The 26,020-nt window shown below is 51.7% G+C and overlaps 2 protein-coding genes across 3 annotated transcripts in view; one reads left to right on the forward strand and one right to left on the reverse strand.

Moving 5' to 3' along the window:
• POLG (DNA polymerase gamma, catalytic subunit) lies at nt 1-10,096 on the forward strand. Its single transcript, XM_035335992.1, has 23 exons — nt 1-124; nt 745-1,340; nt 1,425-1,620; nt 2,072-2,239; nt 2,394-2,540; nt 2,681-2,760; nt 2,970-3,152; nt 3,229-3,371; nt 3,442-3,568; nt 3,649-3,873; nt 3,964-4,081; nt 4,235-4,294; nt 4,382-4,504; nt 4,701-4,861; nt 4,984-5,037; nt 5,115-5,232; nt 5,425-5,560; nt 5,638-5,884; nt 5,976-6,098; nt 6,347-6,515; nt 6,827-7,035; nt 7,984-8,144; nt 9,253-10,096. The coding sequence occupies exons 2-23, from the start codon at nt 763-765 to the stop codon at nt 9,312-9,314; spliced, it is 3,588 nt and encodes a 1,195-aa protein (XP_035191883.1). The 5' UTR covers nt 1-124; nt 745-762; the 3' UTR covers nt 9,315-10,096.
• Nucleotides 8,830-26,020, reverse strand: part of FANCI (FA complementation group I) — a 25,212-nt gene continuing 8,021 nt past the window's right edge. The window contains exons 15-37 of one of the 2 annotated variants that reach the window (XM_035335990.1): nt 25,802-25,872; nt 24,766-24,880; nt 24,303-24,425; nt 23,121-23,189; nt 21,760-21,861; nt 20,760-20,942; nt 20,543-20,664; nt 19,985-20,149; nt 19,145-19,324; nt 17,698-17,861; nt 17,249-17,325; nt 16,650-16,766; nt 15,810-15,861; nt 15,099-15,226; nt 14,908-14,976; nt 14,715-14,802; nt 14,251-14,432; nt 13,297-13,353; nt 13,157-13,216; nt 12,344-12,430; nt 11,134-11,229; nt 10,474-10,599; nt 8,830-9,767 (exon numbers count right to left, since the gene is read on the reverse strand). In XM_035335990.1, coding sequence (XP_035191881.1) covers nt 9,702-9,767; nt 10,474-10,599; nt 11,134-11,229; nt 12,344-12,430; nt 13,157-13,216; nt 13,297-13,353; nt 14,251-14,432; nt 14,715-14,802; nt 14,908-14,976; nt 15,099-15,226; nt 15,810-15,861; nt 16,650-16,766; nt 17,249-17,325; nt 17,698-17,861; nt 19,145-19,324; nt 19,985-20,149; nt 20,543-20,664; nt 20,760-20,942; nt 21,760-21,861; nt 23,121-23,189; nt 24,303-24,425; nt 24,766-24,880; nt 25,802-25,872 — 2,499 coding nt within the window. In that variant the 3' untranslated portion in view covers nt 8,830-9,701. Of the gene's footprint in view, nt 9,768-10,473; nt 10,600-11,133; nt 11,230-12,343; nt 12,431-13,156; nt 13,217-13,296; nt 13,354-14,250; nt 14,436-14,714; nt 14,803-14,907; nt 14,977-15,098; nt 15,227-15,809; nt 15,862-16,649; nt 16,767-17,248; nt 17,326-17,697; nt 17,862-19,144; nt 19,325-19,984; nt 20,150-20,542; nt 20,665-20,759; nt 20,943-21,759; nt 21,862-23,120; nt 23,190-24,302; nt 24,426-24,765; nt 24,881-25,801; nt 25,873-26,020 lie in introns of both variants that reach the window. The other variant, XM_035335989.1, reaches the window with a different exon arrangement.

Below are 26,020 nucleotides of genomic sequence, written 5' to 3' on the forward strand. Positions count from 1 at the left end.
GGGGGGGGGGGCCCGGGCCGCGCCGGGCGGCGCGGGGACGTCAGCGGCGGCCGGAAGCTCCCCCGCGCGCTTCCCGCTTGGTTCCGCCCGCGGGACGGGGCCGGGCGGCGCGCGCTGGGCCCAGGTGGGCGCGGGCGGGGCGGGGCGGCGGGAACGGGCTGCGCGCGTGCACGGGGGGTGCGCGGGCACGGGGGGGGGGTTGCACGGCTGGGGGGGGCTTTGCACGCGTGCGAGGGGTTTGGACGCCTGCGGGGGTGTTGCATGCGTGCAAGGGGGGTTGCACGTCTGTGGGGTTTTTGCCCACGTGCAAGGGGTTTGCACGCCCGTGGGGGGTTGCACGCCCGTGGGGGGTTGCACGCCTGCCGGGGGGTTTGCACTCCTACAGGGGGGTTTGCACTCCTGCAGGGGGGTTTGCACGCCTGCTGGGGGGGTTGCACGCCTGCAGGGTGGTGCACAGCTGCGGGAGATGTCAGTGCGCGCCCCTAGGGCCGTGCACGCCCGCAGGTGGGTTCCGTGCTGCCGTGGGGCGGTGCCCGAAGTAATGCCAAGAGGTGTGCGTGCATGCAGGGCGGGTGCACGCCTGCAGCGGGCTGCGCACAACCCAGGGAGGGCCGCACGCTGCCTCGAGCGGCCCGGCCGTGCGTGCTGCGGCCGCTGTCGGGGCTGTCCCGCGAGGGGCCGAGGGGCAGCGGTGCAGAACTCACCTCCTGCTGTTGCTCCTCCCGCAGGCCCTTGTGGCCGGGGGCTCCCGCAGCGGGCACCATGCGGCGTGTGCTCCGGCGAGGCTCGGTGTTGCACCGCAGCGGCCCCCGGCGCCGCGCCTCCAGCTCCTTCGCCAGCCACCCGCTGCCAGAGAGCACAGCTGAGGATGCGGAGAAAAGCCAGCGGCGCGTGAACCCGCTCAACATCCAGATGCTGTCCCGCAGCCTGCACGAGCAGATCTTCCGCGGGGCCCAGGCGTGCTACTCGGAGGCGGCCGTGCGGCGCAGCGTGGAGCACCTCCAGCGCCACGACCTGTGGGGCAAGGAGACCTCGGCGCTGCCCGACGTGGAGCTGCGCCTGCCCCGCATGTACGGGGACAACATCGACGAGCATTTCCGCCTGCTGGCCCAGAAGCAGAGCCTGCCCTACCTGGAGGCTGCCGAGGAGCTGCTGCGCTGCCGGCTGCCCCCCGCGCCCCCCAGCTGGGCCTGGCAGCTCGGCTGGACCCGCTACGGCCCCGACGGCCGGCCGGAGCCCGTCGACTTCCCCCAGGATCGGGCGGTGGTGCTGGACGTGGAGGTGTGCCTGGCCGACGGGCACTGCCCCACGCTGGCGGTCGCGGTCTCGCCGCACGCCTGGTGAGATGCCGGGGGGGGGGGGGGGTTAGGGTCCCCTGCGGGTCTCGGCGTGCAGCCCCTGAGCGGCTTTGATGTGCCCCGCAGGTACTCGTGGTGCAGCAGGAGGCTGCTGGAGCAGCGCTACTCCTGGTCCAGCCGCCTGACCCTGGCGGACCTCATCCCGCTGGAGAGCGCCGCGGGCGCCGGCTGTGCGGGGCGGCAGGACTGGCCGGAGCGCGTGGTGGTGGGGCACAACGTGGCCTTCGATCGGGCGTTCATCAAGGAGCAGTACCTCATCCAGGTGCCCTGTCCTGCGGGGGCTCGTCCTGCCCGCTTTGCTCCTCTGGCTGCGTGTAACGAGGGCTGGGTGAGACCCGTGCCGATGCTTCGTGCTGGCACCTGGGGTTTGCTTCCCAGATCATTTGCATCAGCTCTTCGGGGGGGGTTTTGGCGATGCTGTTATGCACGAGAACCCCCAGGCTGTGCTCGCCTCGTTTGGCAGCACCAGCCCCGTGCCTTGCGTTTGTCCCCTGCACAAGGGGCTGCGGCGGGCAGGGTTTACAGGGAAGCGCTCGTGTTTGCCACGAGCTCCAAGGTGGCCCCAGGCAGCTCCGGGCTCTCAGGAGAGGGGTGCTGGGAGGCAAGGCTTTGCCACGGCACAGGCATCCTGAGCGAGGCCTCGCAGCTCAGCAGTTTTGCAGCACCGTTCCTCCTCCGCCATGCCCCGCACCACCTCTGCTCTCTCCTGGCAGGGCTCCCGGGTGCGTTTCCTGGACACCATGAGCATGCACATGGCCATCTCGGGGCTGACGGGCTTCCAGCGCAGCCTCTGGATGGCTGCGAAGCACGGCAAGAGGAAGGGGCTGCAGCAGGTCAAGCAGCACATCAAGAAGACGCGCAGCAAAGCCGAGGGGCCGGCGGTGGGTACGGGGCTGAGCCGCTGCCCGCCTCCTGCGGCCGGGGGTGCCCAGGGATTTGGGGTGGGCTCTGCTGGGCGAATCGCTCCCAGCACCTTCCAGGTGGGCACGGGTTAAAATGAAATGAAATCACGTGGTTGTCCTCTGCGCCCAGCAGGTCACGGCGTGGGACTGGGTGCACGTCAGCAGCATCAACAACCTGGCGGACGTGCACGCGCTCTACGTGGGCGGGGAGCCCCTGGAGAAGGAGGCGCGGGAGCTGTTTGTGAAGGGGACCATGGCCGACATCAGGGATCACTTCCAGGTGATGCTGGGGATGGGAACGGGGCGGGAGGAGCTGCGGGGTGCTTCCCGTCTCGATGCAAGGGCTTTGGGTGCGCGTGTGAGCCGTGCTGGGGGCTGTGGCTGCCTCCTGCTCCCGGTGACGCCGTGCCGTGCCCCCAGGACCTGATGTCGTACTGCGCCCGCGATGTCCAGGCCACCCACGAGGTGTTCCAGGAGCAGCTGCCGCTCTTCATGGAGAGGTGAGAGGTCCCAGTTGGTGGCTGGGGGCACCGTGGTCCTGCTGGGGACGGGATGTGGCTGATCTGTCCCTGGGGAGGCCGGGCGGGTGCTGAGCCCTGTTCCAGGAGGCTCTCGGCCCCGTCTGTGGGTGAGGAGCAAGCAGCCATTCGTGCTTGGAGGGCAGCTCCCCTCCGGGAGGAACCTAATTCGGGGCTGCCTTGGGCTGCAGGTGCCCCCACCCCGTGACGTTCGCAGGGATGCTGGAGATGGGGGTGTCCTACCTGCCGGTCAACGGCAACTGGCAGAGGTACCTGGACGATGCCCAGGGCACCTACGAGGAGCTGCAGAAGGAGATGAAGAAATCCCTGATGAACCTGGCCAACGACGCCTGCCAGCTGCTGCACGGGGACAGGTACCGGGGCCAGGGGAGGGCACGGGGCCGTGCCCCCACCCGTGGGTGCTGGAGCACAGCTGTGGTGTGCCGGCAGGTACAAGGAGGACCCCTGGCTCTGGGACCTGGAGTGGGACACGCAGGAGTTCAAGCAGAAGAAGCCCCCGAGGAAGAAGAAGAATCAGAAGGTGAATGAAGGCGAAGCCTCCGGAGCAGGAGTGGTGCAGGAGTGGCAGGAAGGTGAGCGCAGGGGTCGGGGGGATTTGGGACTCAAGGGATGCTCATCCCAGGGCTCTTTGTGCCCCGCCAGACCCCGGCCCCCCCAGTGAGGACGAGGAGCTGAAAGCAGCCCCCGAGGGCAGCGCTCTCCTGCAGCGCCTGAAGGACACGGTCACGCTGCAGCCCAAGAAGCTGCAGCATCTCCCCGGCCACCCGAGGTGAGCTGGGGACCGCGGGGGTGCCGGGGGCTCGCTCCGTGCTCCCTGTCCCATCACATCCCCCCGTGTCACCCCCCCAGGTGGTACCGCAAGCTGTGCCCGCGCCTGGAGGAGGAGGGCTGGGTGCCGGGGCCCAGCCTCATCAGCCTGCAGATGCGGGTGACCCCCAAGCTGATGCGCCTGGCCTGGGACGGGTTCCCCCTGCACTACTCGGAGAAACACGGCTGGGGCTACCTGGTGCCGGGGCGGCAGGACAACCTGCCCGCAGCCCCCCCGGAGGAGGGGGGGCCCTTGTGCCCCCACAGGTGAGGGGGGTGCTGGGGGCGCTCTCTGGGGGCTCACCTGCGGTGCGTGGCCACGTCCTCATGGTGGGTGCGTGTTCTCTGCCCCGGCAGGGCGATCGAGCAGCTGTGCCGGCAGCACCGGCTGGAGAAGGACCGGGAGCAGCCCCCGGAGGAGGCGAGCGTGGAGGACGAGCTGCTGGTGATGGATGGCAGCAGCATGTGGCAGAAGGTGACGGGCTGGGGGGCCCTGCTGGGAGGAAGCCGCCTGGTGCTGGGGCTGGGCTTTCTCCAATGTAACCACCTGTAAAAACCAGCAGTGAGAAAAACCCTTTAATAACGTGCCTAACCTGGTCCTTCTTGGGGTGGCCCCTTTGTGCCGCAGGTGGAGGAGCTGAGCCAGCTGGAGGGGGACGTGGGCAGGGCGGACCAGAGCTTGGCGCAGGTAAATGGGCTTTGCTGCGGGGATGGGACCCTGCATCCGTCCCCCTTTCCTCAGTTTGCCCCCCACATCTCGTGTCACCGGTCACAGGAGGAAGGGGACGAGCAGTGCGAGCTGGTGGAGGCGGACAGCCGGCCCTCGTACCACCACGGCAATGGGCCCTACAACGACGTCGACGTCCCCGGGTGCTGGTTCTTCAAGCTGCCCCACAAGGCAAGTCGGGGGCTTGGTGCTGAGCCCTCCCCGGCACACGGGGCTGTATCACCCTGCCCCACGGCCTGGCTCTCCTCCCCACGTCCTGCTCTCTCCTCCGTTGTCCCTGATCCCATCCCTTGGGGCGGGAGGGCACACGGGGCTGTGCTGACGCCGCGTGGTGGCACGCTGAGCCCCAAAATCTCTGCTGCTAAAGGACGGGAACGCCAACAACGTCGGGAGCCCCTTTGCCAAGGATTTCCTGCCCCGCATGGAGGACGGCACCCTGCGGGCTGCCGTGGGACGCACCCACGGGACGAGAGCCCTGGAGATCAACAAAATGATCTCCTTCTGGAGGAACGCTCACAAGCGGATCAGGTGAGCAGCCCCGGCCCCGTCGCCACCTTCCCACACATCTCGGAGTACGTATATGTGTGTATGAGTCCCTGCAGCTGCTCGGAGCTGCTCAGCACCCCGTGTGCCCTCACGTGTCTCCGCAGCTCGCAGATGGTGGTGTGGCTGAAGAAAGGGGAGCTGCCTCGCGCCGTCACCAGGTAGGGAGAGGAACGGATGGTGCTGGGAGAGCTGAGAGCTGCATCGGGCTGGCGCTCACCCTGCGCCCCTGTCCCAGGCACCCGGACTACAACGAGGAGGACGACTACGGAGCCATCCTGCCGCAGGTGGTGACCGCGGGCACCATCACCCGGCGGGCCGTGGAGCCCACGTGGCTGACAGCCAGCAACGCCCGGGTACGGCCGCGCTTGCGGGGGTTCGGGGCATGGCAAGGGGGGTGTCTGTGCGTTTTGGGGCGGTGGGTGTGTTCCGTATGGGAAAACGGAGCTGGGGCAGGTGGGAGTCGTGCTGGGATGCAGCAGCAGGAGGAAGAGAAGGAGGAGGGGGTGTTGCATGGGGTGTGCTGAGCTGGGCACAACGTCCTGCAGGCCGACCGTGTGGGCAGCGAGCTGAAAGCCATGGTCCAGGTACCACCCGGCTACTCCCTGGTGGGCGCGGACGTGGACTCCCAGGAGCTCTGGATAGCGGCGATCCTGGGCGAGGCGCACTTCGCCGGCATGCACGGTGAGCAGGGCCCCCAGGTGGGGCATCAACACCCCAAAACGCTCAGCATGCGGCCCCTTCCTTCCTCCTCGCCGCAGGGTGCACGGCCTTCGGCTGGATGACCCTGCAGGGGAAGAAGAGCAACGGGACGGACCTGCACAGCAAGACGGCCGCCACGGTGGGCATCAGCCGGGAGCACGCCAAAGTCTTCAACTACGGGCGCATCTACGGGGCCGGGCAGCCCTTCGCCGAGCGCCTGCTGATGCAGTTCAACCACCGGCTGACGCAGGAGCAGGCGCGTGAGAAAGCCCAGCAGATGTACGCGGTCACCAAGGGCATCCGCAGGTGGGTGCTGCCGGGGGGCTGCAGGGTGCGTGGGGACGGTGTCCCATGGGACCCGGCTGTGGGTTACCCCCGCCTGGATGTTGCTGCCCAGGTTTCATCTGAGCGAGGAGGGCGAGTGGCTGGTGAAGGAGCTGGACCTGGCCGTGGACAGGGCAGAAGACGGCTCGGTGTCAGCCCGGGATGTCCACCGGCTCCAGAGGGAAGCTGTGAGAAAGTGAGTTGCTCTGACCCCAAATGGTGCTTGTGGGACAGGGGCGTGAGGCAGGAAAGCCGTGGCTGGTGGGCAAAGAAGGGGTTGGGTGGTGCCAGCTGTCTCAGGTCCACCCCTGTCCATGGGACTGGGATGCTCCCAGTCTCTCCCAGTTTGTGAGCAGCAGCAGATGGCTGCGGGGCCTCCCCTGGCTGCCCCAAACCGTATGAGGGTGTTTGAGACTCCAGCAAACCCGTCTTCTGCCCCCACAGGTCCCGAAGAAAGAAGTGGGACGTGGTGGGCCACCGGGTGTGGGCTGGAGGCACCGAATCCGAAATGTTCAACAAGCTGGAGAGCATCGCCTTGTCCTCCTCGCCGCAGACCCCGGTGCTGGGCTGCCACATCAGCAGGGCGCTGGAGCCCGCCGTGGCCAAGGGCGAGGTAAGGCCGGGGCTCTGCTGCTGTGGTGAACCCCAGCTCTGCCCTCCTGAGGCGCAGGAAACCCTGCAAACCCCTCAGAGCTGCAGAAGAAACCTCTAGGTGGTGGATCCTGTTCCCCTTTTCTTTATCTGTGTGCCGGGGGAAACAGGAACCCTGACTGAACAGCCTGTGCCCCTCTGAGAGGAACAGGCCCAGGCCCCGAGCGTTTCTCAGAGCATTTCTCCAAGCGTTTCTCCTCGTGGTTCTCAGAGCATTTCTCCAAGTGTTTCTCCTGGTGTTTCTCAGAGCATTTCTGTGTTTCCTGCCCCCAGTTTCTGACCAGCAGAGTGAACTGGGTGGTGCAGAGCTCGGCCGTCGACTACCTGCACCTCATGCTGGTCTCCATGAAGTGGCTCTTCGAGGAGTTCGACATCAACGGGCGCTTCTGCATCAGCATCCACGACGAGGTGCGCTACCTGGTCCAGGAGCAGGACCGCTACCGGGCCGCCCTGGCCCTGCAGATCACCAACCTGCTGACACGGTGAGCTGTGGGGCTGGGAGCTGTGGGGCTGGGAGCTGTGGGGCTGGGAGACCTCCTGGGGCCAGTCCTGAGCGCATCTCCTCCTTTTACATGGGGCTGTGGCTCCCGTCAGCTCTACACAATCCCCTTCCCCGTGCTTTATGGCGTGTGGTTTATAGAGGAGTTGGCCCAAAGCAGAGCTATTTTCTGCCGGGCTGAGGTAAGGATACAGCAAACAGCTTTTCTGTGCCCAGGCAGCATTCGCAGCGGGGGAAGCCGCCCTGATGTTTGTGCCTTTATCCCAGCTATTGCGAGCACAGGGCTTCCTGCTGGGAAAATCCAGCATCTGCTCTGCGTGGGAGGATTAGCCAGAAGTGAAGGGCTGGGTTTGTCCTTTCTTCCTAGGAGGCTGAACCTAGTGGTGCTCCGTTCCTCCCACCGCTCCTCTGGCACTCCTTGACCCTCCTGCTAACCGGCACTTTCAAAGCACTTTGTCTTCCAGCCGCTGACTGACATGGGTGCAAAGCAATCTGTGACGAGGGCTGACCGGGGTTTTGTGAGGCTGCCTTTGTTCCAGCCGAACCTGCGGCTGATCAAAGCCCCCTGCGTGCAGTGAGAGGAGAGCTGGCTGAGCGTGAGAGAAGTTAGCGGGCTCGCTCTAACTTTTAAGTGGTGGCTGGTTTCTGCCTTTCAAAAAAGGCCACGGAGTTCTTTCCCCAGCAGAGAACAAGCGGTGCTCGTGGTGAAAGGGCTGGGCAATAAGCTTCTCCATTAAGCAGCCTCCCTGGCTTTTTTCTTTCCCCAAGGGGTGCTGCCTACAAGGAATTTTCTGCTGCCTGGGACACGATGGGACATAATTTGACACCCCTGTTCCCTTCCCTGCTGGGCTGTGCCACCCTGCCTGCTGCGCCCAGGTGTGCCAGAGCCGTGTGCAGTGTGGCACGGCCCCACTTGCTCTCGTGTTTCCAGGTGCATGTTTGCCTACAAGCTGGGCCTCCAGGACCTGCCGCAGTCGGTGGCATTCTTCAGCGCTGTGGATGTTGACCGGTGCTTAAGGAAGGAGGTGACCATGAACTGCGTGACGCCATCAAACCCCACGGGGATGGAGAAGAAGTACGGCATCCCTCAAGGTGAGCAGCAGCCGTTCGAGCTCCATCCCCTCTAAAAGCTGGAGGCCTTGCAGGAGCCTCCCTGCTGCTGGAGGTAGAGCCCTTCCCCAGGGGCTCATCCCTTCAGCCCCAGTGCCTCAGCCCCCCCCTTGCCCTGATACCAGCCCCTCTCTGCCCGGCTCCCCTTTCTCAGTGCCCGAGCAGTTTGTGCTGCTGCTTCCAGCTATTTCTGGTAGAGAACTCGGAGCTTGGCTCTGTCAGCTCATGCACAAGTTTGCTTTGTGCCCCTCAGAAGGGAGATGCGCTTTCCTCTAGTCTTTTAAATTCAGCCTGAGACTGACTTGTTCCCACTCTGAAATGAGATAGCTCTAGGGTTGTGTATGTTTTTATCTTCCAGGCCTACACATTTCTGGCATTCACTGCTTTCCCTCCTTCCCCAGTCCCTCAGCTCAGCAGAGCTGGGTTCAGCGCCCAGCCCATGCTGCACGCGTCAGCCTTGGCAGGGCTGTGTTCTTCCCCAGCAGTCCCGAGGCTTACAGTTGTCCCTATGTGCACCTGACGTAACCTTCTAACTGCTGCAAACAAACATTTAATGGTTGGCCGGGAGCTGCTTTAAATAGCACCTCCTCACTACGCAGCAACGTTTTGCCAGATAAGAGGAACTTGTCCTCGGATTTGTTCTGTCAGTTATTGAACACATCAGACATTTCAGCCTTAAGCAGCCTTTATTAGGAGTTTTACAGGTGGTGTGCTTTCAGAAAAGGAATCTGGGTTTCGTGGGAAAAAAGGGTCCTTGTGTTCTCATCAAGAACAAAGCAAATTAAATAAGTGCGTCAGGGTCAGCAAGAATGTAACACAGCCCATACTGCTGGCTCTCCAGAGGAAGCTGGCACCTCTCTGCTTCTTGGGTGCTACGCACAGCAGCGAGCTTCAGCTCCAAGGGAGAACAGCCCCTCTTTGCTGCACTCACAGCACCATACAAACCAGAAGTTTGAATAAACTTAAGGTTTTCTGTGCTACATGCTCTGAACTAAAAGCAAGTAATTACTGTTACTCTCTTATTCGTATGTTGTACAGTCTGTAACTGTACTGCAGAATGCAAGGAACTCATTGTCCCATTGTCTTCCAGGAGAAGCACTGGATATATATCAGCTTCTTGAAATAACCAAAGGTTCGCTGGAAAAGAAGTGATGACGCTTGAGTTCCAGAATGACAGTTGTCCAGAGAGCGTGCCAGAAGCCAGCTGTCCTTTCAGAAGCACATCTTTTGTCAGGGACTGATCCTGGTTGAGCTGCTTGCTTTTTGCTGGAAGAAGAGATGTTCCTGGAGAAGAGAACGGTGGTAGCAGCGTGTTTGAATGGCGGAGGCATTTCTGAGGGCAGCAGCCAGCTTTAATACCTGAGATGCTTCACAGGAGTCACTGTTTGCACACCCCTGGGCATGAAGAAAGAAGTCTTAAGTATTTGACAAGAGAAACAACAAACTACTCTCTTTGTACACACGGTTCTTCAAGACCAAGGTGAATCTGACACAGAACACGCACTGCAGAAGGAGGGGGCAGCAGTGGCAACCACACCTTTATTTTTTTCGCCGCCTTTTCTTTTTGGGTTCCTGGTTCTCATCTGGCTGCTCTGCTGTGGTGGACTGGAGGGAGAAGGAGAGAGTAGCAGTACCAAGTGTGAATGTTTTTGTGTGAGTACTCTAATGAACATTTACTGTAAGAAAGCAGACTGACAGAACAGGATTTAGCACTTTTTCCTCCCTAGCAAAAGTGGCCTGAAATAGGGAACTCCTCTCACCTACTGAAACTTTCCCCCAGCCCTCTTTAATTCATGCTGGAATTCAGACCCCAGGTTCTGAACGGCACAAGACAAGGCCTGTTCGTTCAGTGCTGGATTCTGGCTTGGTGATGCTGATTATACTCTGGGAAATATGGGCAAAAGCACACCAATAAAACCTGGACAATCAGCAAAGGAATGTGGTGTATCTTTTGTCCAGCACAAGTCGTGCTACCTTCCCCAGCAGTGTCTGGGCCTCAGGCAATGCTGACAGACTTCTCTGCTTGCTGAAACAGGCACAGGCAAACAGGAAGGTTTACAAACAGTCCTGCTTAAGACCAGGCATGCAGCTAACTGGTACATGGACACTAAGGTCACTCAAGGCAGAGGGCTGGACTGTAGGGAACACTTCAGGCCTATTTGCTCACTCCCGTTAGCTTAGTATTGAAGCGAGGGCTAACCCAAGCGAGACTAAACTGGCCTAGTTTTACATACAGCTAAACAGCTCACACATACACGTGGCAGCAGGACAGCAGAAATCCAGCAGTAACAGCAGGTAAATGAGTTCTCACCTGGTCATTGTCTGGTTCATTTTCAGCATCCTCTGTGTTATGCTCCTGCAACACGCTGTCTAGCAGGGATGCGTTGATGCGGAAGTCCCGGGAGGTACTTAGCTTCATGTACTGCATCAAGTTCACCTGCAGCAACCAAGGGGGCAGGGCATATGGCATAAGCTTCTTAACTTTCTACCTTGCCTAGTCCTACACACAGAACTAGAATGAAGTTTATCTGATAATGATGTAGGACCGAAGCAAGAAATAGATGAAAAAGCACCTGCCCCTACGGAATCCAGTGGCCCATTTATGTTTTTACAAGAGCCCGGTACTTGCCAATTATTCAGACTCTCAGGTAGTACCTCATCTTGGTACATTTCCCTCCTGTTTAAGAAACAGTCGGGGTGTGGGATGAGGTAAGGCAGCATATTTCTGCTTGCCCAGAAAGCCCAAGGTAACATGTCACAGGCACTACTGCTGTTGATCCCTGCTGATATCAGGGCAACAGCAAAGACTGAAAGAAGGGTAAGGTTCTTACATTTTCCTGATCTGAGCAGCAATGGAGTGATTTTTTAAAAAAAATTATTTTATAAAGTGAAACAGCACTAGCCTTCTACCATGCCATGGGACCACTGTTCCATTGAGATCATATCACAGAAGCCCTCTGCTTTACATTACCTTTGATTTCTTGGAGAGGTGGATAAGGAACTTCTCATACTGCTCTATTGCAAAAATCAGGTTGGGGATTGGCTTGGTATCCCGAAGCACCTTAGCCTGAAATGCAGAAAGGTGGGAGAAGGTCAGATTTGAAGTGAACAGCATGAAGACTCCCTTGTGCAGTTATCACTAACAAGCATCCCAGCTATGGCACTAAAGCAGCACCTGTATTTCTACCAGTTTAGATTCCCCTAAAAGCCATTCATGCTGTAGCATGACATGAAGGCCACAACCATTCCAGTTCAGAAAAGTGTCTTCAGTAGCCTTTTTCCATAGCAGTCCTGCCTCACCAAGCCTTGCCAGTTTGTTACTGGGTTTAAACTGCCTCCCAGAGTGGTTCTGCAGCGAGGCTCTTCCACATATATCTGTTTCTTTCCTCAGTCCACAGCCCCGATATGCCTGACAGCCAGAGCAGAACTCACTCTGCTCCAGCTCTGCAAAGACATTCTAAGCCTAAGCTTTCCAGGCAATAAGCACACTGCTGTTTCATCACATTTCTGCCCTGTATATTTTACACCACTGATGTTTGTTCCCCATGCTGACAGGGGAGTGGCAAAAGGATATGCAGCATTTCTTAACATTTCCACACGCTCAGGAAGTGGCTAGAAAGATCAGGCTTGTGGTTTTGAAACACTTAGCATCAGAGGAATGTCTGGGACAACAGACAAGCCAGAGGAAACACCAACAAGGAGCATAAACAGAGGACACAAAAGGCCAGGAACCTGCCAGCCTGCTGCTTACCTGCTCCCAACAAAATTAGCCAGTCAGTATCAGCTGCCTTACTTTAACGGAATCTAGTATTTTATCTTTAAATGTACTGACAAAATTAATTAACCCTTGACTAGCATATTCTATTAGCTCCAATAATTTTTTCAATTTCTGTAATTTCATAGCTTACCCCAAACATAGAATAGTCAGACAACACAAACTATCCAGACTTGACCTCTTTCCATCCCTGGGAGCTTTTAGCCTGCATTTAGTATTTGTTTGTTTTGTTTTTCGTAAACTTTTCTCTGAAGTTCAGGTTGCAGAAATTGGATTTTTACTTAAAGGCCCAAATGACAATGTGTCATTGGTGATCTCTAAGAAGCCACCAGGCAAAGCAAGCCTTGAGGCACGATCCCAGGTTCATATGTAGCCTGTATTCTAACAGAGAGCAAGACAATCTCACCATGACTGTGGAGACTGCAGCAGCTTCATCTTCTTTCTTCTTCTTTTTCTTCTCTTCCACAAAGCTTAAGCTCTCACTATGAATGTTCTAAAGAAGGAAGCCCAAAGATGTGGCATTAGAGGGTACATAGGGAAGGAAAGGCCAGCCAAGTAAGGCCACAGAAGTCTTTGCTCTAGCCAGCTAACACAGCATTTACCAGCTACATGACAGAAAGGCAGTATGTAAGGATGGAATCTCACAAAAAAAAAAGGAAGGAAAGAAAATAACTTCATGGTTTATACATTCAGAAGCATGTATGTGTGAGACATCCCCAGGAACAATAGCTTTGCATGCCACTGTATTTTCCCCAGCATGCCAGGTGTGGTTTCCAAGTCCTTTGGTCCTCACTCAACCACCCACTTCCTGTCTAAACAGACAAATCTCATCCCAGGTTGCTGTCTTTGGCACCCACAGCGCTTTGTATTGTGATGACTGCAGTGCCCTTGACCTTTACTTGCCACTGTGATTAACAGCAGTATCAAGTGCATCCAAAAAAGCCACATGAACAGAAGGGGAAATAAAAAATTAGAAAGCTAAAAACCAGTTCCCTAAACGTTTTCTTCCTTCCCTGCTCAGCTAGAAATCAACATGCCTGGTCCCAATGGTACTGAAATGTCTTACACTATTATTTGACATATTAAAACTTAAAATATAAGACACTCAACTCATGTCAAGAAGATTAATAATCCCAAAAGGTGCCCATGCACTGCATCTGATTCACCACTCAGCATCAGACAGATGAAGTACGATTTTGCCAGTTATTTTTGATCCTACCTGTACATAAGTAATGAATGAGTAACACTGGGGGGTCAAATGGGAACCCGAGAGCTTCACCTGCAAAGAAGCAGAGAGGCTGGTGTTACTCCCAGCTCAAGGCAATGAGCCATTTCCTCCAGCAATTTGCTCACACTCACCAGCTTTTCTAGCCTTCCTGGAATCGTGTTCGAGGTGCTGCGGCAAGCTTGAATATACTGCAAAGAAAACATGAATGAGTCTCTTCTAGATGCACTGTTCCCATCCAACAACCTGTACTTTCAGGCACGGGCTCAAAGCAACTCATTCAATTGCTACTGGCCAATTAAAAAAGGAAGTTCTGACAAAAGGATGAGGAGCTCAGAGGGCTGCTGGCTGTCCTCAAATCAGAAGACAACAGGGTATCATTTCCAGAGCATCCAAGCCTTGTTTCTGATTAAAGTAAAACTCTTTCCTATGCCAATGTTCAGAAAGAAACAAGGAACACTGTAGACTGCCTGAGCATAAGCTGGGTTCTTCTGAAACCATGATTGCTGAAGCATACAGTACTGTAGAGGTTACAGGCATAGCACTACTGCTCGCAGTGAGGAGGGCAGCATTTGCAAGAGCCATCCTCCCCAGTGGCTTGCTATAGCCCAAATGACCTCTGCATTCCAGAGCTGTGAGAGCTCCAGGGAATTCATCATCTTGACTCAGATGAGTTCCCCGGGCTGATCTCATGTCCCAGTCGCCCCAGGTTCAATGCTTTGAGCCTTAGATGGGAATGAGTGGCAAGGGCAGGATTGCTGAACTCTGGGAGAATACTGTTGGTGCCGTTCATTGTGGCACATAGCGCTTACAAGAGACACTGGAAAGAACCAGACTCAGCCAAGCGCAGTCAAAGTCAGCTGGAGAAAAGCTTTCCTTTATCTCCCCTGGTATACCTATCACTGCTGTGGAAAGGTCACAAAACTGAGTGCATAAAAGCCAACGGAACAAGGACTTATTTTATGCAAGAGATGAACAGCCCAGCCCTGCGCGTAGCTGCTGCCAGGGGTCACTGCGAGCTTGCTGTGGCAGGTGGGGAAAAAGTTCTTAGATCCCAGCCAGCCCACTGGTATCAGAGCCGCACTCACATGTTTGATGAGGGAGGTGAGGATTGTGTAGGTCTTGCTGAGGCTTCTCAGCAGCGTGTCCACACAGCTCCCTGCAGGAAGTGCTGTCTGCACCAGCTCGTGAAAAACCGTCAGCAGAGTTCCCAGCTGCAGAATTATACCTTTCTCCAGAGCCTGGGTTTGGTTTGATGCCTGAGAAGAGTCTTCTAGTAAAAAGAGAGGAACACTATATAAATGTGTGTCTAACAAGACCAATTAGGCAGGTGGGAGACACAAAAGACCACTTTTTGTCATGTGCACATAACACCAGTGTGGCACAGGGAAAATAACTGGGGCAGCGGTTGTGACAACTCTCACTGCTGATGTGAAACCAACTCAACAGAGAGTTTACCGGCCCCAAGATGATGTTACCTGAGAATCCTGAAATACTTTTTTGTCTGTCTTTGACAAAGGTGTAACAGTAAGAAGTGGGCCACTGCTATTACCTGATGTGTCTGATCCCAGACTGTTCAGTTTCTTGATAAGCCAGTCCACCTCTTCAAGGACCTTATCTGCCTGACCCAGAACCAGCAGCTAAGACAGAAACAGCAGTAACAAAACAGGTTTTTGGAAGAGTTTGACACAACAGAAATCTAGCAGTCACTTGTAGCATGCTCTATCCACGCTGCTTTGACTCACGCAGACAGTAGGGGCTGCAGTCTTGGCATTCACTATGGCAAAATGGGACCGACTCTCAACTTCTATGTCCTGGTGGGGGGAGAGAAAAATTCTGGTGAGCAAATCTTCAGCTCCTATTGTGTGGTTTGCTCTATTCTGCCCTGACAGGACTAAGTGAAGAGAGGTGAGCTGCTGCAGACTCTGCATCATACCTGATCTATGTCTCCCAGACAAGCGTGGATATCTTGTGCAAGTTCACGCAGCAGACTGACAGGACTCTTGTACAGAACATGGAGACTGAAAAGTAGAGTCAGCAAACCCTTACAGCAAGAGATGTCCTCTGTGGGGAAAGGAAAGTAAAACAGGATGTTAGCAGATGTAGAAATCCTTTCACTATTCAGGAACATCAGACATCCATTGAGGGAAAGCCTCAGATTCAGTATGGATTTAAGTCTACACTCCTAGAAACAGTAAATGAAAACCCTATCCAAATGCTCTAGTTGCAACAGCAGGGTTTACAGCAATGGGCACTGCACATAATGCTACAAGGGGGAATACCAGAGTCCTCATCTCACCGGAAAATAGTGCTCAGAAGCACCGAGTAAGCACAATACAAACTCCGGCAAGAGTAATGTTTTTCCAGAATACAAATCCAAATTTGAGCAACAGGTACACTAAGTAACAAGAGAAAAAAAATATAGTAAGTGGCTTCTCTTTTTTCAGCTGCTCTAATATTTAGAGAGATGAAGTTTCTTCCTTAATAGCCATGCTAATAAACACAAAGTCATGGCAATCTGCCACAGAATAGGACCTGAACCTATCTGCAAGAAAGAGATGAAAACAGAAATAAGAGCAGAGCATTTAAAAGTCTAGTATCAGACCTGAGACATCACATCCAAACACCCCCCCCAAAGCTTACTTACCTAGAGCATTTTCTTTGCAAATTTTGACTGTCCACGTCAGGAACTGAAGGAACTGTATAAGAGGAGAAAAAATATTAAGGGTTTGAAACAGAACTCAGAACACAAACAAAAAAAACAAGCAAGCAAAAACACAAAACAAGGTCATTCAAGACAATGAATCACAGCAAAGGGAGACCAGCAGAGTCCCCTTCTGGCAGAAGGGCATTCAGCCATGCTCTGTTTAATTCCACAAGGTACACTTAACCTACTAACAAGTCAAAAGCTGAGATGCAGGACACAGGAATGGCTACACCTTCCCTCCGACAGAGTAACAGCTCCATTTAATTTAAGGTAAATGATGACTCCAGACTTCTAGCACAATTTTAGTGCAGTGCCTAATATGTAAAATTGGGGCACCTCTAGTCTGTGCTTTAGAAAACACATCCTTGCATGGAATAAATTAGGCACTCAGCCAATCCTTTATCATCTGGCCTTTTTTGGCTTTACTCCCATGTGGAAGCCAAACCACACCTAGGCTCTATTAGGAGTTGCTTCTCATGGAAACAAGCAGTTCGGGCTCCAGATGCCCAAAGGCAGCATCAGAATGTGCACGGGGGAGGGTCGGAAAGCAACTTGTTCATAACAGTTCTTGCAGGCATTTGACAAGATAATGCTTGACAGCTTACTAAAACTGTCGTTTTGACATGGTCTGGTCTGCAGAAGAAGGCTAGAACATGAACACACACACACACGTCAAAGCCCAGATCAAAGCCCTCAGATATCAACTCAATCTGGTAATGCTCTTCCCACACTTACGATTGCTACACACATCCTCACCACCCCAAGAAGGTTATGAAGTACCTGCTGAGACGTTGGGTCTAGGAGTTTGGACAAAGTGGAGAGAACAGTGACAAGTAACTGCGTTTCCTTGGAGTTGAAGTCATCTTCAGCACTGCTGAACTGGTTCACCAGAGACCTCTGATCACGGGAAGGAAGGACAGAGACACTGATGCTTGTTGCGGGGATGTTTTAAGAAGTAAATAATCAGAAACTGCAGCATATAAAGGAATTGGCAACGTTCAAGAATGACAAAGAATATAAAGACAGAAATCTTCTAAGGAGCACACAGGTTGTTTTTTTTTTTTTTTTTTTTTTTTGAGTGCTTACTCAGAGGTCCACGTTTGATTCAGTGTGACTTCTACAACTTACTCAGGTATGTTTTATGCTGCATTGCACGACCTTAGAGCTCTCTGAATGCACGTGCACTTCAATCCTGCTCTGCACACTGCCCCGTAAAAGCCTTCCTTAAGGATCAGAAACTTTTCTGAACAGCCAATGACTCTGAGTGTCAGAGTTGCTAGTGCATACCTGATTCTGTGGTCAAGCAATAGAGCACTAACAGCATTTTCTGCCAGAATTACAAGTGCTTTGGAACACTTGCAGCACACAGTGGTACTTACCTGAAACTGTCGGATCTGGAAGGCAGCTTTCTCCGTGACATTAATATCCGCTGCTTCTGCGTCACCATCAGTAATATCTGGCAGACAGAGAGGTGCAGAAAAGAGCTAAATGCCAAGAGCAGAATACAGGATTTATTTCCAAAAGTAGGAAAGACTGCAACTGCTCACAGCTAGGGAAGGAATACAGACTGTAAAACTGTGGTGAGCACAAAAACATGCTAAAGGCAAACCTCAAATAGAACATTTTTTCAGACCCCAACTATCCTCTGCTGACAGACTGATAGCAGGTAAACATATCTCTAGAACTGGCATGAAAATCCATGGCTACTAAGCCCTCCTTGCTACTGAGGGGCAAGGAGTGGACCTCTCAAGCCATTTATGGATAAAGAACACACATGGGCTGGAACACGAAGGCTAGAAACCAGAGGAGAATTGTACCACATGCCTACCCAGGGCTTGTAGAAACTGGGGGATCCTTGCAGCGTACAGCTGCTGCACCGTGTTGAAGATCCGCAGACAACCTTCCAAGCACAGCAGGGAAATGCTTTTGCCCTTCTTCTTCCCGGAATCTTCAACAACAGTGGGAATTGAAGTGTACCTCCAAAGCAGAACCCTAGGGGATGGGAGAGGAGTTGACAACACATGCTCCAGTAAAGCTGGCTGCACAGTGCAAGAGCCTAGAATACAGCTAATCACAGAATCTTCAGTTCATATTTTTAATATAACTAAATTGGGAGGTCTTTTTCCTTTAAGGAAGAGGAGGGAGAAGAGATTCACTTTAAAGAAGACTGTTTCAATCTGAGCAAAACAACCACTGCTTTCTGCCTGCACAGCTAAATAACTTAATCCTTCCCACATGCCAAGGGACCTTCCAATCCCAAGCCCATTTTTAAGGACTCATTTCTTTCCCGCAGTTTTCCTTCTGTCTCAAGACTACCCAAACACTGACCACTGGTGTCACATCTGTCAGTGACAAGGACAGCTCATCTCTTGGCAGTTTAAATTTGTGAAATGTCAGCTATCTCCATAGGGCTCTATATAAATAAAATCAGAAAGGTAAATGCAGGCAAAGTGAAAAGCTTCGAAGAAAGCAAAATTGTTTGGCCTAGAGGACACATTTCTATTTGCAGGCAAACACCATTTTCCTGCCCCTCTAACTGTTCTTGTTCCCTTTTTTCTTATTCTCTCTCCTTTCTTCTCATTAGTTCTCTCTTCTGTGTAGATGAACTTGCTCTATTTATGTATCCAATCACGCAAACATGTACCTCATATTTAGCCCCAATGACTGCAACAAAAATAGTTTCATCTATGGGATGAGACACAAAATATAAAGTTAATTTGTTTTTTGTGCTCTCTGCTGAGAGGGATTGGAAACAACCACTTGCACGTATGACCCAGATCCTAAAAGACATTTAGTTGCTTAACATTCTCAGATTTCCAAAAGATTAGATGCCTGGATATATTCAAACACCTTGCAAACATCCTAAAAAACGTTTTCTGAAGCTGGTGTCCCTCTTATTCCTGTTTTACAGTGAAGTGAATTTTAATTTCATGGCTTTCCAGAGGCCTCAAGAATCTAGCCTGTAACCAGGCTACCTCCCCTGTGACTGTAAGTGATGAACCGAAAGTCAGAAAGAGAATTAAAATGAGAGTTTGATGTTGTTTGGTTCTTCCAGGCTAAAGTACCATTGTTAGAGCTGTATCACTCACTGGGGCACCGAAACCATAGTTGCTCCACTTGATTTCTCAGGAGCAAAGAAAGGCAACAATCTAATTCCAGTGATAACTGTTTCAGTTACAGGCTGCATTCTTCTTTCAAAACCATGAGAATCTAAACACCCCAAAACACACTACTGCTTTTCAGGGCTGATGACTTCATGTTCCACAGTGACTCACCGTGTGATTTTGCAGAGGTTCTGAAACATCTTCTCAGGATTTTGTCCGTCTGGTCCATCGGTTTGTCCTGTCTCCTCCAGCTGCTGCACCTTCTGCAGTGCTACACTGACAGCATAGCGCAAGAACTCCGTGTTGGCGCGCAGAACCGCCAGGCTCTCCTCGTGGCTTTGGGCATTGTCCCTGAAGAATCAAGAGCACTGTCAGGGAATTGAGGATGCACTGAAAAAAGCACAGGGATGGCCTATCAGCACTTCATCTCTTCACACCAGAGCTCAAGTCACAAGCAACATACTGTATAGAACAGAACTATCACTACACCTACTGCTTGCTTTCAGTTTGCCACGTTAAATTCCAAATCTAAATATGCATTTACACACACATAAAAACTCATTAGCTGAATCCAAGGTGGGAAAGACCCTTTGTTTTGGTAGCTTATAGACACTTGGAAGACAGAGCTCTACCAGCATTTCCAAGTACACTAACTGGCATGGTTCAAATTGATATCAGACTCTGTTCCATAGCAGACTGGAGCTCAAACACTGGAACTTGTTGACTAGGAACGGCCCAGGACTGTAAGAATAGAAACTTTCCAAACCTTTGAAGTCATAAGCAAGGTCCAGCAAAGCTGGTTGGTCAATACCATGAATTTCACAGCTACTGTTCCCGCCTGGAGTATGATGCTGCTCTCCAGACAATAAGCACTGTTACCACAGAGGCTTAGTACAGAGTTGAAAATGTCTGTATGGTGTACACAGTGCACAAGACCAGCCAGCATGCAGACACCGTGCAAGCAGCTCATGAGCAGACCTGAAAGCTATTCCAGATAGGACAGCTTCTCACCTGAACAGAGCTGTGAGCAGAGTAGATACAAAACCCATGGACAGGAAGCTCCGTGCCATTTTGTTGCCCAAGGCAGATTTGTTCTTTCCAGCTTTCTCCCTCAGGATTTCAGAGAGTTTGTTGTAACAGGTAAACAGGCCTAGGACATCCTCAAACTTGTTCTTACTGCAATAAAGCAAAGGAAAGCATTAGAGGAGAAACTCCAGTCTTAAGGTTCCCCATTTGAAGCTTCAGCTGCCAAATTACACAGACACTTTCTAGATGATAAAACTATGACATGACATCTCCCTGCCTCCCAAAGTGTATACCTCATCCACTCCTTTTTGACCTGCCCTTCTACAAAATGTTATATCACATCTCCCACAACACATGACATTCAGAAGACACTCCCAAGGTTCTGTGAATAGCTGTGCCACAAGGCACATACACTCAGAAAACATCATTCTGACTCTGCGTTGGGACTGTTATCCTGTGCTTGCAGAGTCTGTGTCCTGCACTCTGAAGAGCGAGGTACAGCATAGCACAGTTAGTGCTAGAGGGTAAGATTTGATGTTTTACCTGAAATTCCCTATGTTGAAATTGTACTCAATCAGAACCTCACAAATTCCCATCACCTGGATGGCATAGATGTTATTCTTTACACCAACACCAGAAGACAGAGAAAAATCTGCTGATTTATCCTAAGAGGTAAAGGAAACAAGTGAAAAAATCGTTTCAAAACCTGACAAGAACTCAGTGTCTTCTGTCACTGAGTCAAACTGAAAATCTGATTTACCAGTTCAAAGTCTTCCAGCTCACTCTTGATCATCCGTCGTGTGACAGATTCTAACATCTCTTCAAAGTTTTGCTCAAATCCCACATCCTCCTCCTCCTCATCGTCCTCTTCAGCTCCTTGGCATAAACGCACGGTGCTCTTATACCAGGCTAGACAGTGTTGGATGCAGCAGAGCAGATGGGCCTGAAGGAAGCAGCCACACAGTCACATTCAGCCTTCTAGAAAGAGATTGCTGTCAGATGAGGACAGCCCTTTCAACGTCACAGGCTGGACCATTATAGCTTGATGCAAAGAACCATAGGTGCCTTCAGAAGTTCACATCAGTCTCAAGAATATGCCTAATTCCCAGAAGAGGCCTTCTGTAACCCTACACGCAGTTAAAGAGTTCTAGCTTCAGACAGTATTGTCTGCATGAGCTTGCTTACATAGCACGTACAGACAGCTCCCACAACCCAGCTACTTTAACTGTTGGAGGAGACAGAAAGGGAATTTCCAAGAGGGGCCTCGCTGTAGCTGAAGTGTCTGCTCCCTTCCTGGGTGTGCTCCTGCAGCACAGCATGGAAGCTTCCTTAGGGAAAAACAAAGCAATGAATTGGAATTTGTTCCCTTGGAAATCCTATGAATCGAGATCTCATCTGCAACAATATCAAAGGAACAAGATCAAAGGGCGGATTCTTCCCCCACATCTCACGCTGCACGACTATTTTATGCAGAATTAAGTTGAAGGAGGAAAAATAACAGAGCGAGCTCAATAGAAGATAATAGAACAACACTACTCCTTGTGCATTTTTCACACAGGTCCCCCAAACCACTTTGCTAACAGAGCTCTGATAGATAGCCTCAGGCAGGGGTGAAACGCCCAGCTCTATTGTCATTAAAAGAATTGCTCCAAGCTAGAAGAGGTTGAAGAAATACAAGGTATTCAGCTCATGTAGCAGCGCAACTAAAATCCTATGGAACAGGTGAACTCACAGCTGTGGCCAGCCAATATAGCTCTTACCAGCGGTTCCTGCAGAAAGATTTGATCTCCTTGAGCCATTATACAACCCTCAAGTTTCAGTGGAGGCAGGAGGTCTGGCTGGGGCAAGTAATATTGTTTTATCTGCCACAGAAAACACGAAATAAAAATAACCAGTTACTTAGTAACTGAGCCTCTTGAGTTGTTTGAATACAGAATACGATAATCTTTTATCTCCATTCTACAAAGGAGAAACCAGCACCATGGTAATGGGACCATACACGTAACTCAGCCACACCATCTGCTCTGTTAGTAATTAAAATCCTCTCTCCGGTTGCTCTCGTGTCTCTCAGGTAAAAGGCCAGGTCACTGCACTGAAACAAGTCTATCTGACCACTTCTGTTGTGTTGCTTCGACACGCAACGCCACTTGTGTTTCACCTGCAGAGTTATCCACCCTCTAAACAGTGAGAGAAAGTAACTGTTCCTGTTGCCCAACCTCGATACTGAACGCTTGGCCCTGGTATAACATCTGGCTTCCTGACCTGAGGATGCAGGCAGTTATGGAGGCTACACTTGGCTCTACAACAGATCTGTGACAGACCGTGCTTGCACCAGGTCCTTGCCATCCGGCACAGCACGTGGAGGAGATATGCTCCAAGTACTGATGTAGGAACAGAACCAAATAGGGGAAGTTTGGCATATAATGATGCTATAAAACGGTACCCATTTGCACCAAATTCCCATTAATTGCCCTCTGCTACCCAAAAGCTGCCTTGGCTCTGTTCTTGTTCCCTTCTCAGGCCCTATACTGGTATGGGAAAGCTGGAATTAGTCAGCATGAACTCTATGGATGATTAAAGGGAAGAAAATTACTTGTCTCAAAGAAAGCACAGCCTGTCCAATGGATTGAGGAAATGTGATTGTCTTGTTGCCATGAGCAACGCTGTTGGGGGATGAGTTAATCCTCCTAGATCCTACAAGGACTTGGGTACTCTCCCTATGGGAGGACAGCAATGATAATTACATATCCTTGGGGATGTAGGGGAGGCTGGCTGTTGTGCACTGCTAAGGAACAGGGAGCACACAAAACACTTCTCTGGGCATCAATTCCAAGATGCTGCAAGAAGTGTCAAGGATTGTAAAGGGCTCCAGGAGATCATTTCTCTTCCATCCTGCGTCCTGAGACAGGATATGAACCTGTTTCCACAGATGTTTACCTAGTCTGCTTTCTCAATATAGCAGGGATTCAAACACCTCTCTGTAGAAGTGCCGCAGCACTTACACATCTTTTTAGTGCGTGGGAGAACTATTTTCCTGATATTTAACCTAAATTGCTTGCTGTGCTGGTCGCAGTGCGGAATTTTAGTGTCTCTGCAGCCATGTCACAGAGCAGTACTTTACCTGGGACAAGAGCGTTTCCATTATAGAGCTGGCCAGCTGGGAGTTCCTGCGAAGGACATCGTAAAAACCCTGAAGACAGGAGGAAGGACAGCTTGGCTTACTTGACAAAGAAAACGAACCATATGCAAAAGAAGTTTGCGTCACAAGACAGAAATGACCCTTTAGCACCAACCATGAGCAAATAACAACGTGTTCAGTGTAAAACCCCATACCTGGCAAAGCAAAGACTCAACAGAAAGAAGGTATGAATCAGAAAGAGCATATATTTCCTTGCAGGAGCCCTCTCACAAGCTGTATCTCCCTAGCAGCAGTGGCATCAAGCCCAGAGTGACTTTCATTGCTATTTAACACCAGCACTAGATCCAACTTCAAACTGTGAAATCCTGCTTCAAAGGCAAAACAAGTCAGTGGGGAAACTGTAGGAGGCAAAAATCCTTTAGACTGAGAAATCTCAGTGGATGGATAAAACAAGCACAAGTCCTATAGCAACACTGAAAAACACATACAAAAGTTGCAGCTCACAAAAGGTCAGTCCAACCAAGTCAAGAAGGAAACAAAATCTCTCTCATCTGAACAGTTTAGCTTCTCTCAAGCTGGTACCCCACAGTTACCTCAGGAGCCAAGATATGCACCCAAAAAATGTTCTGTATATTAGGCCCGTTGTCATGAGAAATCGAAGAGAAAAACAAACCTTTAAAGGAGGCTGCAAAAGGACAGGAGAAAAAACAGATTCCTGATGCAATCTTTAAGGAAGTTCCCCCATGCTCTCCAAGCAGGGCTTTCTTTGGAGCCCGGCACTAACAGAGCTGCACTGCTTCCATCCGATGCCTGCCATAACCCTGCTCCCCACTGGGCATCAAACATGCTTCTTATTTCCTTGGCCACACCAAAGGAAGAGAGACTTTGATTTTTACTCTTAAGCAATGCACAAGACAAGGAAAATACATTAACATGCCTTTGGGCTTATGATGGTCCAAAATAAAAAGCAGCAGAAGGATTGAAAAAAGAAATATATTTTTTTATCCAGTCCCTGGTATAAGTACATGTCCCAAGAAGAACATAACTGAGACGATGGGTCTTTTTCTACAGTAACGTAATCATTATTTACCTGGGGCTACAGCAGAACCAGACTTCAGCAGAGCTACTGACTGTTTAAAAGGAGGCCAAAGAAACCATGTTTACCTCATATAACATGAGTCGGACATCCGCTTGCTGGCTCAAACATCGCCTCAGGCTGCCCAGGATTTCAAGGCAGAAGGCCTCGTTAGCTGCAGAATTATAGCAGGCATGAACATCTGCCTGGACCTGAGATGGAATATTAGTCATGTTATATTGGTTACAGTTCTCAAATAGCACAGTAGCAAGGTGATAAAGGGCCTGACCCCTAAACAGTCACTGAAATAGTCATGAAGTAAGTACGCTGCCAGGCAGTGTGCTGTAGGAGATAATGACTCTGAGAAACTACATCCCCAGACCAGCTTGTCTTTGCATGCTGCATTTCCAAAAGTTCCGCTTCCAGGGCTAACCCTTACTCAAGTCATAACTCCATTCTGGAGAAACACACCACTCCAAGTTGTTTCAGACTGTGTATATTAGATGCAAGACTGTCACATACCCGCACCAGAGACTGCAGAACAGCACTTACCTGAGTGGCACCAATGGCCTGGCTGCACTGGGAAGAAGTCAAGCTGCCCAGAATCTTAAAATTTCTTAACAGAAGCAAAAAGCCAGCAACTGCAGCTTTACGAGCATCCAGCTGCCTGTGAGTCAGGGGGAGAAAAGAGAAGCATAAGGAAAGAGGAAGCAAGAACAACGTAAGAACAACTCAGCGATGAAAAAGGGCCCACAAAAACACAGTGCCTGGGCCCACTGGCTCTGTATTCCCCAAGAGGGCAACACAGCCCTAAGCAGTTAAGAGGCTGGGAGCTTGCTGGGAACTCTTTGCTTCACACTCCCAGCATTTTATTTCCTTTCTGCCCTTCCAATGCTCACACTGAGGGAGCGCCCCAGACTCAAGCATTAAACATCCCTTGAAAACTGGAATAGGAGCGTCTCACAGAGCTCTTCTCAGAGATGCAAAATTCCTCAAAAAAAATAAAAAAGCTGTTTTGCTTTGCTCACTGAAACCCCAGATCTTTTCCCAAGACCAAGTCCCTTGCCTTGAATAATAATGCTGAATTATGAATTCTGTTTTCATAACCAGGCAGCCACTGCCCCACAAAACCCAGTCTCCGATCACAGCATTATGAAGACAGCAGGATGTATTTATTGCTCAAAGCATTACCAAGACAACAAGCCTGCTTCTCTACCATTTTGTAAGAGATCAGAATGCTGAGATGCCACCTTCCCTCTGAGTCAGTGGTTCCTTCTAGACTCTCCCTAGCATCTGGATGTACTCATTTGCAAAGAGCATAGGATTGGTTTTAATTTTGCCTTCTTATTTGGAGTTCCCAACAACTTTCTGAATTTCCAAAGGCCTTTCATCTGGGAGTTGGGATCTCTCAGCGGGTAGAGCTCTGACTGTATTGCAGCCCTAAGGCCGAGGGACAGATGTCACTATTAATTATTGGAAGAACACGGTAAGACAACACATAGCCAAAGCAAACAAAAAATTTTTCTGCTCCAAAAAATACACATAAGAACTGCAGAAATCATTTCAGATAATCCCCTTCCCAGCCTACCTGGAAAAGATAGCTTTTTGGAGAACCAATATCAGGGAGTCCCTCACTGACATGCTGACTTTGAGCAGGGGCTGGAAAGGAAAACATACTTTGGAGAGAAAAGCACTAAGGCATGCCAAGCACTTGGTGCATATGAGCTCATCTTCCTCAGGCCCATCTGGCCCTGCATTTCCAATACTGTCGTCAGTACAGTAGGGAAACCAAAACATGCCAAAACAG

The sequence above is a fragment of the Oxyura jamaicensis genome, chromosome 10, assembly GCF_011077185.1.
Source record: "Oxyura jamaicensis isolate SHBP4307 breed ruddy duck chromosome 10, BPBGC_Ojam_1.0, whole genome shotgun sequence".
In the NCBI taxonomy this organism is placed as follows: Eukaryota; Metazoa; Chordata; class Aves; order Anseriformes; family Anatidae; genus Oxyura; species Oxyura jamaicensis.